Source organism: Chaetodon trifascialis, chromosome 17 (genome assembly GCF_039877785.1).
Source record: "Chaetodon trifascialis isolate fChaTrf1 chromosome 17, fChaTrf1.hap1, whole genome shotgun sequence".
Lineage (NCBI taxonomy): Eukaryota > Metazoa > Chordata > Actinopteri > Chaetodontiformes > Chaetodontidae > Chaetodon > Chaetodon trifascialis.
The window spans coordinates 15005212-15021400 of NC_092072.1; the positions used below are offsets into that span (position 1 = coordinate 15005212).

The following is a 16189-nucleotide window of genomic DNA, read 5'->3' on the forward strand; positions in this document are numbered from 1 at the left end:
TCAACTGTCACGTCTCCTTTGGGTTGAAGAGGGAAGAAACGACACGAGCTACCGAACATTTTGCTTTATTTTTCTTTTTTTTTTTCAGTCATTTCCTGTTTACATTGAAGCAGCTTCTCTTTTATATAGAAAGACAGTTTGACATCATTTACAAGTTACTCTGCTCAGAACCTGTTGTCCCCCCATACAAAAAGGAAACATCGGTCTCCACGTTACATACGAAAATATAATTTAAAAGCACTTGACAAACGGACACACATTACAATACATTCACTGTACACGGTATACTGAAACCCCTCCCTCATCTCCTCCTCCTGCACACAGCCTCCGCTCCCCCTCTCCCATATGTCTAATACTGCAATTGGCCCAGGTGTTAAGCTGAAACTATCGCCATGGTGTCCGTGAAGTGGGGATGGTTTTACGAGTGTTTGACAGAGCTCCTGACGGGAGACTCTCAGTCTCCGTCTGTCTTCGGCTCTGCTCTGATCCCAGCCTTGAAGCTTTTCTATCACACACACCATTATCTCAGGGTTGCTTTCAGGGTAGTAAGTCCAAAGATGTTGAAACTGATATCAGGATTTTAGAGATCTTGGCCCACTTCTTGGTGCTTCGACATAGACGTGGATGTCTTTCCGGCCACATTTGTGCTTATTTGTCAGGTAGCACACTACTTAAAGGCATTGCGATTACAGTAAAGGCGCATGGTAATTCCTAAAATAAGAACAGGAAATTAAGAAATATGGGGGTTTAAATAATACTTTCATTTAAGAGGTTAAAAAAAGAAATACCAGAGAACAAAATCTGGTACCTGCCTTGCAAAGACAATGTGGAAAATGAAGCATTATCACAACAGGTCAAAAACAGGTCTCTTTGCCACGCTAACACAGTGGTTTCCATGGCAACAGCAGCTTGGAGGACAGGAGGGTGTGTGCATGTCAGAGGTCGCTGTACCCATCACATAAACAAAATAGAAACAGCCCATGCTTCGAGCCTTCCACAGAATAAAAAAAAAACGTCGTGCACAATGAGAGAAATGATGTCACAAATCTGTGTGTCTTGGCTCGCGGTGCTTCACCGCACCGCTCTTGTTTTTCTTGAGGCAATGAATGATGAAATCCCAGTCAGTGGGACAAGGTGGCTGCCGCTACACTACATGAAGCAATGCTGCCAGGCGGCCGGCCAGCCGTCCTGCTCCGCAGGAGTCAAACCGGCGGCCTGGCGCGGAAAACACGACAGACCCGAGCACTGAAACACAGAACACAGTAACACTCTACAGGCTGATGACACTGCTGAAAAACACACTCACACACACACACACACACACACACACACATACATACAGTGACCTGGAATGCTCCTGTCTACAACACACACGCACAAATGACAGGTTGTAGATGCTAATCTCTTTGAAATACAAATCCACCGGCTCCTCTCACACGTCGTTTCTCCTGTTACGACACAGAAAGCATGCACGAAAACATTCTGTCGATGTACATCCGCTCATCCGCACGTTTAGGAGGCGCAATGAAGAAGAAATCACTGCCACGCGTTTGGCGACCTCCAGGGTGAAACCATTACAACTCCCTACATCCCACCCCCCCACCCCAACCCCCCCCATCAGGCACATGGTATGGTCAATGTTTGGCAGTGGAGAGCTGTTGGCAACAATCATGGAAAAACAAAACAACTAAGATCTTGGCAACTGGAATACAGTATGACGCTTAACCTGCTTTCACGGCTAAGTCTCTGGAGCACAGCTCTGGCACTCGGAATGAGGAAACACTGGAGATATGAAAGACATAGATGGCTTTCTGTGGGGACGACAACTTTAAGGTATGGATTACTGGCCTGGGCCGTGTCCTAGTACGTTCAGCGCTGAGCGTCCCTTCCCGAACGACAGTGAAACATCGCACGAGATTCAGAGGAGTGTTGAACTGAAAGGCGCGTCGGCTCTTGACCTCGAGGATGCGGCGAGAGACAACCTGACTCTCCGAACCAAAAGTCAGCCAGCTGTTTGACTTCAACCTCTGAGGTGACAAAACTGGCCATCTCAGCAAACAAGGAACAAAAGGAACACTTACTGATTCAAAGAAAAGAACACTATCTAAAACACTGACAGAAATATATAAAATAAAGCTTGAAAATAAAGTGTAACTATTTATGTATATGGTCATGAATACTTTTATATATTTTTATGTACACATACATATCTATTGTTTATATATCAATATATCTATTTAAAGTATAACTTAACTCTCGCACCTTAACCCCCAGAAGTTGCTGCGAAGGCACAGATTGAAGCTCAGCGGGGGTGTTGGGGAGTGTAACGAGCGCTGAGCTCAGATCAGCGCACGCGTCAACTTCATTCCACTCAGAGGCGAGCAGGAGAAGGGGCGGGGCTCGTTTGCACTTCCTGTTTCACATCTTTTACGTTTCCCCTCTCTTCTTTCACGCCATTTGTTTTTTTGTCTTTTCTTTCTGTTGTTTTTTACAGTTAGCACCTTATGTAAGTCAAACAATAGAAAAAAGTAACGTGATAGCATATACGAATGTGCAAATGTACAACATTAAAAATACTACAAAGATACCTTTTTTTTTCAAAAATACAAGTGATATAACATGGATATAAAAAAAATAACACGAACAAAAAGATGGAAAAAAAAAGTAAATGAGAACAACTTAAAGCATGCACTTCCTTTAGTGTGAAGGGTGTGTATAAAAGGGTCGGGTAAGGAGCGTCACGATAGGGCTATGTTTGGGGTAGTTCGCTGGTGGGGCCGCGGGCTCTAGCCTTGAATCTTGCGCAGGATCTCAGTGGAGACGGGCGGGTGGAAGTTGATGGTGTGGTGCCTCAGGCCCTGCGAGGTCTTGTAGCTCTTGCCACAGCGACACTTGAAGGGTTTCCTCACACGGATCTGCGTGCGGTGGCCATTCTTGGCGTGGTACTTGATACCATTCACGTTCTGAAGAGACGGGAAGGAGGAGTTGCATTATGGAAGGGGAGAAGGGTTGCGAGCACACATTTTAATTTCAATTTTCAATTTTATTTGTATAGCGCCAAATCACAACAGAAGTTGTCTCAGGACACTTTCCATATAGAGCTGGTACAGACCAAGCTCTTTTATCTACAAAGAAACCAACAATTTTACACACGAGCCCCACGTTTGACCTGTGTTCATACCAGACTGCAGACTTACTGACTCATGTCCGCACCTGAACCGAACACAGCACTGCTAAACCAACTCTCATCTAAGGTGGTTAGCTTAGCTTAGCATAAAGACTGGAAATGGGTGGAAACAGCTAGCCTGGCTCTGTCCAAAGACAAGAAAATCCACCTTCCAGCACCTTTTACAAGTTAGAATTTTAATTCTTATGTCAGAGCAAGACTCAAGGAAACCAGGCAACGAGTGGAGACTCCAGGAAGTCACTGCAGCCGGCCATGGAACGGTCCAGCACCTCATTTTTTCCTCTGTGGTTTTTGTTAATTAGTGAACTTAGTGGTGCTGTTGGGCAGATATTGTTACCTATAGACTTGCCTAGCATAGCCAGACCTATCTGACTTGGTTTTAGCGCTGTGTCACTGTTGGAGAAAGGTTTGCCTGAATCCATTATAATTCTGGTGTTTGACACTATAGTGTGATTACAACTCAATGATCACAATATTGTTTAGTTTTGACAACTGATACTACTAATTACTACATAATCATCCTACAGAAATCTTTAAAGTGAAGTTTTTAGAGAAATCCCTCTTTACAGTTTTACATCACAGCGGGTCAGAACTCCATCAAACCTCGCCAGACGGCAGGCGGAGAAGTCAGTTTGAATAACACATGTGAACAGACCAACGATCAATGTGGCTTTATCCCATGTCACTGTTTTGCTCTAAAAAGGGTAGAAGAGAGAAATTTTCCCACAGTGTCATTTAGTCAAAGAGCAGCCACTAAAAGCTGAATGAGGGTTTTGTCACAAACTGTAATAAAATTCAACCAAAGCAAATATACATGATATATTTATCCCTGTTTCCAATCACAACATTCTGGATTTATAATGTGCTTTTTCAAATACTTTGTCAGACATGTGATACTCGGACAAAAGCTCCAGTGTGGAAAGCTTGTGTGCAAAGCCTGAGCGCCTGGGAACGACTCTGGCACAGCCGTACCTTGTATCTCTTCTTGCAGCCGGGGACGGGGCAGGCGAACGGCTTCTCCTCTCCCCCGTTCATGCACATGGAGCTGAGGATGGACTCAGAGCTGATGGCGCTTTCTGTGGTCCACGACTCATCGCTGTCCGACTCCTCGTAGTCTACCTCCTCCTCATCATACTCACTGCCTGGAGGCACAATGCAGACACACAGAACAAGAAAGCTGCTAGTCATCCGCGATGAAATATGAATGGGAACATACCCAAAAGCGCATCATGACTTGGGAATTTAACAAACAGAGATGATATGTGACTTTTTCTTTGAAATATTTCATTAACACAATCTATCTTATCATTTGAAGACACGGACAGCATTTTACACGCTGTCATCTCCTCTAACCTCAGCTCTGCTTTAGCCTCCTCGCACTGGCTCCCAGCATGTTTTACATTTGATTTTAGGATCTTTCTGCGGCCTTTCAAAGCGCTCCCTCTCTCCACGCTATACATCTGACCTCTTAGTCGCATATGAGCCAGAACGTAGCGTGACATCCTCGGGCATTGGTTGTTAATCTGCTCCTGAGGCGCGGCTGAAAACTGCAGGTGACAGAGTGTTTGCAGCCACAGCCCTGAAGCTATGGGGCGAGCTGCCTGAGGAAACCAGAACCGGCAGAATCGGCGACTTCTGTTAAATCTCTTCTTAAAACCTCCTTTTACCAGAGCGCATTTACTGATTCTACTTCATTTTTATTGACTGGTTTTATTAGTGTTATTGGTTTATCTGTTTATTACTCCACCAGCACTGTTCTGATGATCAGCTTGTTAACGTGGGTTTAGGAAGGCGCTCTATAAAATAAGGATTTCTATTGTTAGTATTGATATTATTATTAACAACAGTTGTCTCTATATTCTGCTCTTAGCGTATTCTTTAGCAGCCCGCATGTCACTGAAATCACTGCACTCACAAAGCAGCAGTGGTGTGCATGTGTGTTTACATGTGCGCCTGCGAGTCAAAACGCAGGGGTTGGCACTGAGAAAGAGATCATTAAGTGGGAGTGATCCCCATTGCTCAGCCTGGAAAAAGTGCTTTGCTAAGTGCAGAACATTTTCCACTCACATGCATGCACACACACACATACCACATTATTGAAATGTTCAGGCGCACACACACACACACACACACAAACACATACATAAAGGCCCACTGACCCCCAACCATCTCACAGGAAATGCTGCACCTCAGCATGAGGAAATGGATGGCACCCTGGCACATGTCGAAAGAAGGCGTGTGCATGTGAGTGTGAGTGTGTGAGTGTGTGTGTGTGTGTGTGTGTGTGTGTGTGTGTGTGTGTGTGTGTGTGTAGCCGCGCTGGTGTATAGGCCCAGACCTAACACTACGTTTGGAACCATTTGGGCTGGAATTGGACATCTGCTTCTGGGCTGTGCAACACACGGCCCCATGCAGACACACAGCGTGACAGCTGCTATGTAATTAGCAGAGTGTTGACTGGTCTGCTCACTACAGGGGCCACCAAATCCAACTCACAAACAGCAGACGCAGACACATGCAGGTACAGACACAGACACACACACACACAAACAGCAGCAGACAGTGATTGGGGGTTTGAGCCTCTTCCACATTTCACTCTGGAAGTCAGTTTTCTTTGTGATTCAAGAAATATGAATATTAACATCCAAAAATCCGACTGACTACAAAATAACTTTTATGGTTAAAAGTGAGTGATGCGCAGATATTTTAGTAATGTTTTGATTTGCGATGAAATAAACTGCATTCCTTTCATGTTGCAAATATCTTCATTAGCTCCTCAGTACGCTGTCTGAATTTGACGAATGGGCTCCTGATGGTGCAATCCTAATTGCAGGCGTTTTTTGTTTGCCGCCACTGGGGTTAATTTGCATTAGCCCGTTTCAACACCTCCATTCACTCGACAAGTGGAAGCAATCTGCCTTTCCTCGCCTCAAACACACATTTCAACACACACACCTGTCGTACCTGTGGGCGTGCTGCTGCGGAAGGAGGAGGAGGGGGTGATTGGGGGCGTGACGGGAGGCGTCAGGTTACCGCTGGTGTGGCGAGGAGGCGTGGCCGTGCTGTTCCTGGACACTCCGCTGGTGATGGACAGGGACAGTTTGGGAGTGGCCTTCTTCTTCATGGTCTCCTGCTCCCGGCGTGCCGCATCCGTCATGAACCTGATGGAACACAAGAAGATCTAATATAATCTACCAGCGAACCTCCCACCTGAGAACCATAGCGAACCTACTGAAATGCCAAACTTTATCACTTAACCGATAATTATTGGGTGTTAATTTCATTGGCCATTGTTTGTGTTATGATGGCTGTTAAAGGCTACACTGATCAAAGGAACTGCTGAGATCTTGGAACACACACACACTGCTACAACAGAAGTGTGATGGGGCAACAAACGCGCAGAGGGACGGGTTGCAAACATGCCAGAAAGCCACATTATTTAGAAGTAAAGCTAAAAACGATGTCAGGAACAATCCCTTATTGCACAGGAAAACTGCACATACAACTACGGCAAGTGTAATAAGACAAAAATGAACCAGGAAGTCAGTCTTTAGGCTGTAATGGATGTTCACAACAGACCGTCTGGATACTAATGTTACAAATCGCCTTTGTCTTCCCTCCCAAATGAGTTCTGCTTTCTTGAAAAACCTGTCTGATGGCCTGATTGCGGATGTTTTCGGCCCCAACTTATTTTAACAGATGTTGCTGAGTCCCCAGATCCTTGGTGACTACAATTCTGACGGGAATGATGGTCAAAACCACAAAATGAGGCCCCAGTTCAGCTGTGATTAACTGGAAATCTACTTTAATAAAGCCTATCTGCTGTTATGTTCTATAAACCTGACTTCTATTCATGTTTTCTCTCTGTCTCATGTTATTTGTGACCAGCATGGGAGCATTTAAGGTCTCATCTCGTCTAATTATAGCTTTTCTGTAAGCTATGAGAGGGAAGTCTGAGGTTTGACAAGACATAACTGAGCTGAATGAACTGCCCCTTTAAATATACAGTCATCACAACGTTGTACAGTGAATACGGATGACATTTACAACCTCGCCACTCGAGCAGTTACCACAGAAAACAAACCTCATCCTCTCTTGCCCTCTATGTTTCACCGTTATCGTTGTCAACGTTGGGTCTCGGTGTGATTTAATGGAGCATTAAGTGGGACGTGACACATCGGTTCACCGCACAAAAACACACATGCCGTAATCCTGAAACGGCGCCTTTGGCTGTGCCGTTCGCAGCGCGTGGAGTCAGGAGTGATTGTCTTGTGTGGTTTTCTGCGCTGGTCTGCGGATGAGTCACTGCTGTGTCTATGGGAAGGCATCAGTCACTGGAGCTGCCCTCTGCAAGCCACATGTGCACGCTCTCACACACACACACAAAAACACGGACTTTCACCGGTGGAGCAATGCTGCCCCCTATTGGACGTACACCTTTGGTTTTGTGTGTGTGTGTGTGTGTGTGTGTGCGTGTGTGTGGGTGTGTGTGTGTGTGTGTGTGTGTGTGTGGGTGTGTACCTGTTGATGTAACTTAGGGCCAAATAAGTGGGCTGCTGTTGTTCCTGCTTTTCCAGGACCCGTGGATCTGTGTCTGAGAGAGAGAGAGAGAGAGAGAGAGAGAGAGAGAGAGAGAGAGAGAGAGAGAGAGAGAGAGAGAGAGACATGCAGATTAATCACAGCTCTCTGTGGAGGGAAAATGTTGTGGGAATATTCGTAGCAACTAGCTGACTCATACATCTATTCTTCCTGCCAGACTGGCTGATAGATTACTGGATGTTTCTCACACTGCGTTCTCTGTATTACTCCATAATATGTGAGAGCCTGCAGATAGATTTCGGATACTTTCATAAGTGGCGCATTATTACGCCAGCGCCAAGCCCTCAGTAATTTACTACCAATGCCTTCCCAAAGTGACCCAAGGCTGCTTAATTATCGCCAGAGGCTGAATGTGGTATAGACGAAATTTGTCCGTGAGTGAAAGAGCGACTTGGAGGCGTGATGAATGTACACAGTGTATTACACCAAATGCACACAAACGCACACAGACACATGCTTTTTCCAGTTGAGTTGCTAAGTCAGTCACACTACAGTAGGCAACTTCCACTGCCTGAGGGAAGCAGTGTTAACTTCAAAGCCCCACCTCCCACCCCCCTGGAAAACAGGGGCAAGTGTGCATGAAAACGCTGTGGGTGGGTGCATCTGTGCAGTAGCAGTGCCATCAAGTGTTCAACAGGGGAACATTCAGAGGGAGCCACACTCAAAAAACTCAGCTCAGGCCATGGCGTGCATGGCTGTGTCTGTGTGTGCATGCGGGCATAATTGCAGCTTTATACGTAATGGCTAGCAGATGTATCGCGATTCGGATCCAAGAACTGGATCATCTCTGCGCAGCGATTAACAACACACTCCTGGACGCTCCCTTCCAACTAATCCCAAGTGTGTGTGTGTTTGTGTGTTGGCCTTCTTAGCCCTTTGGTTTTTTTAGGCTTTCACACCTCATAATTAAAAAAGAATGCAGACTTCCCACCGCGCGGGAGAACACCGAGGAGCCCAGCAAACACGAAAACAACCTCGAAAAAATGCGCACTGCTGCCGCTGCTGCTGTGCGGACCGCAGTCCTCCTTTACATGTGATTAAATGCAAAAACACTGAAAAGGCTAGCCGAGGAAAAAAGATAGCAGGGGCGTGCATCCATGAACACACACAGACACAAACAGGCATCTGAGGTGGTCCACAGGGGAGGTCTTTGACAGTCTTTTATAGCTGAGCCTTAATAATCCTACCTGCTGCTCAGATATAGAGGCCAGAGGTCTCCGCACATGCACACACACACACACACACACACACACACACACACACACACACACACACACACACACACACACACACACACACACACAAACATACACACATGGACCTACATCACTGACAAGGCTGTGTCACAAGACATGACAGTGAAGTCTGGCCTCCGCTGAGCTTGAATCTTTGTGTAACTTTATATGGTGATATAATGTGGTGACACTAGGAATGACCACTGAGGTGCTCTGAGGATTTTAAAAGACAAAGAAAAATAGTAAATATGGATGTGTGTAAGGGTATTCATTGCTCCTTGAACTCAACTGAAGTAGTGTATCATCTGACTGCAATGTAGCCCTCAAGAAGCAAAGGAAAAGAAACAACACATATCATGACAAAATCACAACAAACTGACTCCTTCAGGCAACATCTGTCAGATATCAAACACTACTGACTGCTGTCATCAGTTCAGCCCATTATTTTCTGAATTAAATGATTAATTTTTGCAAAAAAGGCTGCGAAAAATGCTTGTTTAATCCAACCAACAGCTCAAAAGTCAAAGATATTCAACTTATTATGCTATATGACAAAGACAGGAATAAAAACCTGGAAGCTGGAACCAGCACCACACTGATGATCAAAACAGCTGCGGATTAACTGTGTTGACTGACTAATCGACATATCGTTCCAGTTCTTGGTGCCGCGTCTATGAAAGGTCAGCAAAGAGCAAAAACTGGAGGCTACAATTTCCCAAAGTGGCAAACTGTATATGGAACACAGAAGTACTGTCAGCTGGAGTCAGCTAAATGCCATTTCGGCAAATGTCTCACAGCCAGGTATTAAAGAACAAGTTCCAGGAGAAAAAATGCCAGAGTTAATAACCTGGGATGTACAAGCAGCTCAGATATGAGGTAAGTGTGTGCATGTGTGAGTAGAGACGGGGGGGAGGAGGGGTGTCGGTGGCAATGGAGCGAGCCAGGTGCAGAGAGAGAGAGAGAGAGAGAGAGAGAGAGAGAGAGAGAGAGAGAGAGAGAGAGAGAGAGAGAGAGAGAGAGCTGCAGTAAACATTCACTGGCTTTATGACTTCCACTCACCTAGCAGGACAGGAAGCTAACACACTGCTGATCCTCTACACACACACACATTTAGACACACGTACACACAGTAAGCTACATGAACATCACTTTTCACTGATTCAATTAGCCAGTTTTACATTTTCCCTACACAGGGCATTAAGGGCAGCCTACTCCGCGTGTGTGCTCCATCCACATTTCTGTGCATGTGTGCTGCACATCTGAGACCTTTCAGGGTCTCTGGGGTCTATAAATATCTCCCTGATTGGCATTGCTGTCATTAAAAGCAGAAACCAATCAACAGCCTTCGCTCACTTCAACGCAGACATCCATCTCTGGCCAGCGGTGCACTGCTGCCCCCTGCTGAACGCACACTGAGTGAGTCCACATGTATGTGCACATGTGTAAGGGGCTGTGCCTTATGTGTTGAAACCAGGCCAAGAATGCATGGCTTGTGTTGCAGACTGCTAATTAAGCCACAGAGAGCATTTTAACGTGTTTCTAGAGCAGCAGGCAACCGGATGGAGGGAGAGGAGGAGGAGGAGAAGGAGCAGGGGGGATATGGGTGTAAGGGGGGGGAGGCAAACTTCTCTGTAATTACACTTCCCAGTGCTTGGTGGGGCACTCGGGCCCTGCGACTTCCGAAAGGCAAACTGTGTGACTGTGTGTGCAGCGTGAAAGGAGAGGGTTTGCAGTTTCCAGTTGGGGATGCCAGTCCACTAATTGCTCCGCTACACCCTGACAGGTCATTTGGGAAGTATGGTGAACGCACTCTCTCACAAGCACAAACACACACCCCTTCCCGTGTCACACCTCTCAAAGAAGGATGGGAAGCAATCGGACTGTATGGCTTAAATCACCCTCACGGTCTTAACAAGGGGCTTTTCTGATACTGACTTACATGACAGGGCAAATGCTTGATAAAATCATATCTTAAGCAGATTTGTTGCTTCTCTCTGTCATACATCACAGATCTGATTTAATCTGTCTATGAAATGTCTGAAAACAGTTTGCCTGAGTTAAAGGGGACAACTTTGAGCGCCTCATTTTCTCTGACCAGCCATCCGAAACACAAAGCTACTCATTTTACTACAATGTAAGATGAAGAAAAGCAGCAAATCTATCAAAGCAGTTGCTGATTCAACGTGTGCCTATGAAACTCATCCATGAACTGACTAATCATTTCAGCTTTGACGATCACTGTCAGCACGACTGCACCTGAAAGCCATTAAACAATCACATTCAGAAGCTGCTCAGTCCCACAGGCACCATATAAAAAACACAAATCCAAAAACGAGTACAAATCCTGGCAATACCTCCAAAGCTATGCAATTATATCATTATTCAAAAAAACTAGCAACAGCAGGGACGGGGTTTTCCTTCCTGTTAATGACAGACAGGTTAAAACTGCTGCACCATATTGTGTTTGCATTCGCCTTTTGTTTGAGCCAGAGCAGATAATGGAGCCAAACTTGGCCTGTGGGCTGAATGATTTACATCTTTAAAAGTTACAATCGGTTAATTATCAGCACGCTTCAGCAGAGCCCGCATCATTACAACACATGACTCCTCGTGTCAGGTCAACCCAAGTATTACATATTATACACAATTCTGTCCAAACAAAGCTGAGATATTTGGGATTCCCCTGCGCTCACACCCATATTTTGCCTTCCTTAACCTTTTCTTTCAAAGATCTTCCTTGGTTTTAATCTCTATCTGACCCCCCCCCCCCCCCCCCCGCTCCCAGCTCCTCTGTGGTGAGGTAAGAGGCAAGTGTGTGCTTGTGCAGGTGAGAACACAGTACAGCCCTGCTGTGCTCGCAGGCAGGCGAGCCTGACATCATTACATTCCTCAGACCTTACCTAGAGTCACCGCACAAAGCCTTCGTCAACAACCGAACATCACACTAAACACAGTTCACCGGACACATTCTTCCTGCATTCAGCTGTAATCTAAACAGTACGTGCATGTTAAGGGAGGCTGCTGTCCTTTCTTCTGGGATGAGGTCAGCACTGAACACCCACATATTATCTGATTTTCTCATGGAAAAGATCCCAACAGGCTCATCTGGTCTGTTTGCTGCCGGCTACTGTGTGCTTCAAATTAGGCGCACAGGGGACCAAACCAGAGGCAGAACGCAAAGTAGACATTTTTTTGAGGGGGCTATGCGGCACATAGGATGTCCTACCACAAGAGGGCAGCACAGTCTACAGTAATGACCACATGTCTGAGCACAGGCCTGCACTGATTTCTGCACCTTGACCTGAGACCCACTGACTCACTTCTCACCGCTATTTATGTCTGACAGCACAAGCCTGTTGTCACCTCCGCATTATCTGATTTATTGCGAGTGCCTGCTTTTTCAGAATCTGTTTGCACAATCACGCCAATCTGTTATCTGCAGAGCCTCAAACGGCTTATCTGACGTCTCGTGTGAAGGAGCTCGGAGGATCAAGGAGGAGGTTCACTTATCTCTCCATTGACTGTTGATCTCACACTCCAGCTCTATTTCAAAACTCCAAGGGGGGAGTCGAAGCTGAGCGCCAGTACCCATCCTCCCCCCTCCTCTTCTCCCACACTCTCACCTCAATTCCCTCCATCTGTCACACTTATCCCCGTGGTAACTGATCTGAGAGCAGTATTGATTAGGCTATGTGTGATCTTGAAGCTGCAGATGACCAGCAGAAGCAAGCAGAGGGGCGGCTCATTAATCCAAGTGATCTGACTGGTAAAGCACCATTCTGCTCAGCTGACGGTTGGGGTCAAAGGTCAAAGAGCCAGATGGGGCATATATCAGTGTCTGAGGGGTTTGGGCTGTGCAGCCAAAATAGACTAAATCTATTCAAGCATTCGTGTCAGTTTGTATCCTTTAATTTGCTCACATGGTTTTGGGGAGACACGGCGGTCTGCAGGTAACAATAAAATGGCAAGTGATGATTTCACCCTCCCCTTTTGGTTAATTTTCAAACGGGGTATATGGCAGGACGAAGAGCGGTCCACAACACCACCACCCACACCGCTCCACTTTCCTCCTCACCCACAAACACACCCGCAGGAACACTTCACCCCCGCTGTGAAACCTCAGCTCATCAGTCCGGCTCCACGTGTGACCTGACGTCACGCGCGGGCCGTCCTCACCACAGCTGGCTGCTCGGGAGCGCTCTTTGTTTTTGAGACAGCAGGTGTGCAATAACTCAGCCAATATACAGCCCCCAACCCCTTCAGAGACAGCCGGTTGCCATGGAGACTGGCTCAATGAAGCATCCATTCTACCCCCTCACCCCACTGCCTCACCCACTACAAAAAGCCTCCCGAGGACGGATACATGCCACAAATAACGATCAGTCCACATCAACTTTGTCACAGATTATTGAGTGTTTGGGGATTCAGACTTTAATTTGCTGTGCTGGATCACAGGTGTATTATTTAGTGCTTAAGCAGATGCGAGCATGTGGACTGTGCATCAAATAGTGTTAAATATTTAACATGCATTACATTGCAGGGTACTAATTACAGTGCATCTCAATGTTTTTTCACCCTCTCATATCATCAAAACCAGACTTTTCCAAAGATTTAATTAACTGTGCCTGCGTGCATGTCAGGCATTTCTGCGGGAAGTCATTAGTTAGTGCAATTAAAGCATGATATCTATCCAGTTCTCTTGAGAGGCTATTTTTATTATATGCATTGACACGTAAGTTGATAAATGCATGAATTACCACAGGTAGCACTTTTTTTTAAAGCACTACTTGTGTCTTTATTAGTTAGTTAAAGTTAGTTAGCAATAAGTTAAAGAACTTCACTTCCTATGGCATTTGACTGTCTAATGTTAATGGAGGGTGAGGTGATAGTGAGTCTTGATATGCTAGCTGACAGTTATCGAAGGGTTTACTGCCCGATGAAAACCTAATAAGCGGTGCAACAAGTTGTAACTTGTGCATGTAGAAGAAAATAAAATCATCTCACTGAACGTCTGCCCCCACTCGATTGAAGTATTAAGGCGTAAAACGATAATGAAGTGACGCCGACATAATCTGAAAGCGTTACAAAAGGTGATGTCTGGGTGCGCTGAGGTGAAAAAAGCGACACGGCAGATCAGGACACAGACGGTGTGAGAAGAGCCCCGGCTGCTCTGCATCAGGCCCGGAGACGTAAACACGGGCTCCTCTGCGATGTTAGCCGAGACACCGCTGCCTGGTCGGAATGCTAGTTACACCTATGAGACCTACGCGGCCCTCTCAGTCGACTTACCGCTGCAAAAGGTAACTATCACGGCAAATGCAAGACAAAACAAGCCGGCCGCTTATTTCACACAGAAGCGGCGTTTTTTTTTTTTTTTAAAGAATTCAAGTCGTGCTGCCGAATAAGTCGCACTCCGACGAGCCTCGACGGCGAGAGAGCAGCAGGAATAGCGGAATGCAAAGCTGAGCCTACGTGCGTTCGGCTAACTAGCTAGGAGGCTAGCTAATACCAGCTAGCTGCCTAGCTCCGTCTCCCCCTCTGGCTCGACTCACCGATGTGATTGTCCTCGATGTGGACGATGAGCTCGGCGAGAGACTCGAACTGGAGACCGCAGCCCCCGAACCTGCAGGAATTAGAGAAGAAAGAAGCGGCGGCGATGCCCGTCATGTTTTCGGCGCTGGTGCATTCACCGGGTGGAGAGGGGGGTCTGGGAGCCGGGGTGGTGAGCGAGGAGAGTCTTCGGGGTCGGGGTGGGAGCGCCGCAGAGCGCGGAGCGGCGGAGCAGACACCGGGCGGCCAGACAGGACAGCGGCGGACGCAGCTGGGAGGCAGACGGGACGGTGGGGGTGGGGAAGGGGGTAGGGCTGGCTGGTGGCAGCCTACGTCACGGCCTGCCTACCTGTTGGGATCCGTGCCCCCGTGGCTGTCTGTGACATTATGGATGACATCAGACACACTTGGAGAAATCAGAGTTAGATTTTAGCTCATTTGCATGCGTTAAGTACAAATCACAGAAACATACAGGCTTAGGTAAAACACAGTGAAAAGAGTGTGTAGTTTGTGTGTAACACTTTGAACATAATCTGATCTACTTTTTTTTTTTTTCTCCAGATATTGAACATCTGGTTTATATTGATTGAGCAAAATGTTTCGGTTATATCTCTCTTAATTAGTTGCAAATGAGTCAGTTATGGAATCAATAGGTATCAGTGAATTCAGACATGTGTAATGATGTATTTGATGGAATTGGTATAAATATTGATGACCTATAACAGGTAATACACTGTATATTTGCAATACAGTGTGCATATTGCCTTTTACAGTGCAACAGCCTTTAATAGCATCAGAGCTTTCCAGTTCGGCCTGCAAATATACAAAAATTTGAGTCTTTGGCAGAGCACTGTACACTGAGCGATGAAACGGTCATCCAGAACTTGTATGGAAGAATAAATTAAATTTAACGTGAATTCATCTGATATATTAGTGACTGTATTTACCCCAATTTTTTTTTTTAATCGGGAATGCAAATCAGAAAATTCATCCATTGCAGGTAACATACTGTTCATTTGTCCTTAAGTTGATGGTCAATTTGGGCCAGTTAGCCCCTTTAGGATCTCAGAGGTTGCCAATGAACAGCCCTGAATAGTCATGCAAGTACTGTGTGGATAGATGTTTGGAAGAGGAACCAAGTTTCTGGTGATCAGAGTCACCTAAGTTCGGGCATGGCAGCTTCATAGGCCCAGAATAACAGCTGGTTGTAAGCTGGACATATTGACAATCTACATTCTTCTATTTATACTCATCATGGTGAATAGTTTCTGGATTCCAATTTTTCCACACATTATTTTGTAGAAAAAATGTGTCCTGCTGTCCAAAAATGTCTTTTATGCCTTACGCAATCACTTTGAAATGTGCAATACAAAATACTTTGCCTTGGCTATATTAATTTATTTATTTTTTGTTTAACTGAATCTATTCAATTATTGCCAGGCGACGGGCTAGATCCAACTTTGTACGTGTTTAGAAAACATGTCGGTGCTTGACCTTAATCACTGTTAATCACTGAGGTATTTAAAATTGTTGTTGCTCCTTTTCCATCACTGGCAAAGTCACCCAGATAATTTGATAGAAAGGGGTGTTATAGTACAACATGTAGGCCTATCTGTGT

The 16189-nt window shown here is 45.8% G+C and overlaps 1 protein-coding gene across 1 annotated transcript; it reads right to left on the reverse strand.

Moving 5' to 3' along the window:
* Positions 1–50: 50 nt before the first annotated feature.
* jazf1a (JAZF zinc finger 1a) lies at positions 51–14950 on the reverse strand. Its single transcript, XM_070985304.1, has 5 exons — positions 14574–14950; positions 7709–7781; positions 6152–6348; positions 4160–4329; positions 51–2963 (listed from the first exon to the last, which is right to left on the reverse strand). The coding sequence occupies exons 1-5, from the start codon at positions 14686–14688 to the stop codon at positions 2787–2789; spliced, it is 732 nt and encodes a 243-aa protein (XP_070841405.1). The 5' UTR covers positions 14689–14950; the 3' UTR covers positions 51–2786.
* Between the last annotated feature and the right edge of the window lie 1239 nt (positions 14951–16189).

Excerpts from the sequence above, each read along its gene's own strand:
- jazf1a (XM_070985304.1), bottom strand. The coding sequence starts at position 14,688 with ATGACGGGCATCGCCGCCGCTTCTTTCTTCTCTAATTCCTGCAGGTTC. Across the intron at positions 4,330-6,151 it reads CCGCAGCAGCACGCCCACAG|GCAGTGAGTATGATGAGGAG; the intron begins GTACGACAGGTG and ends TTGTGCCTCCAG. Across the intron at positions 2,964-4,159 it reads GCTGCAAGAAGAGATACAAG|AACGTGAATGGTATCAAGTA; the intron begins GTACGGCTGTGC and ends CCGTCTCTTCAG.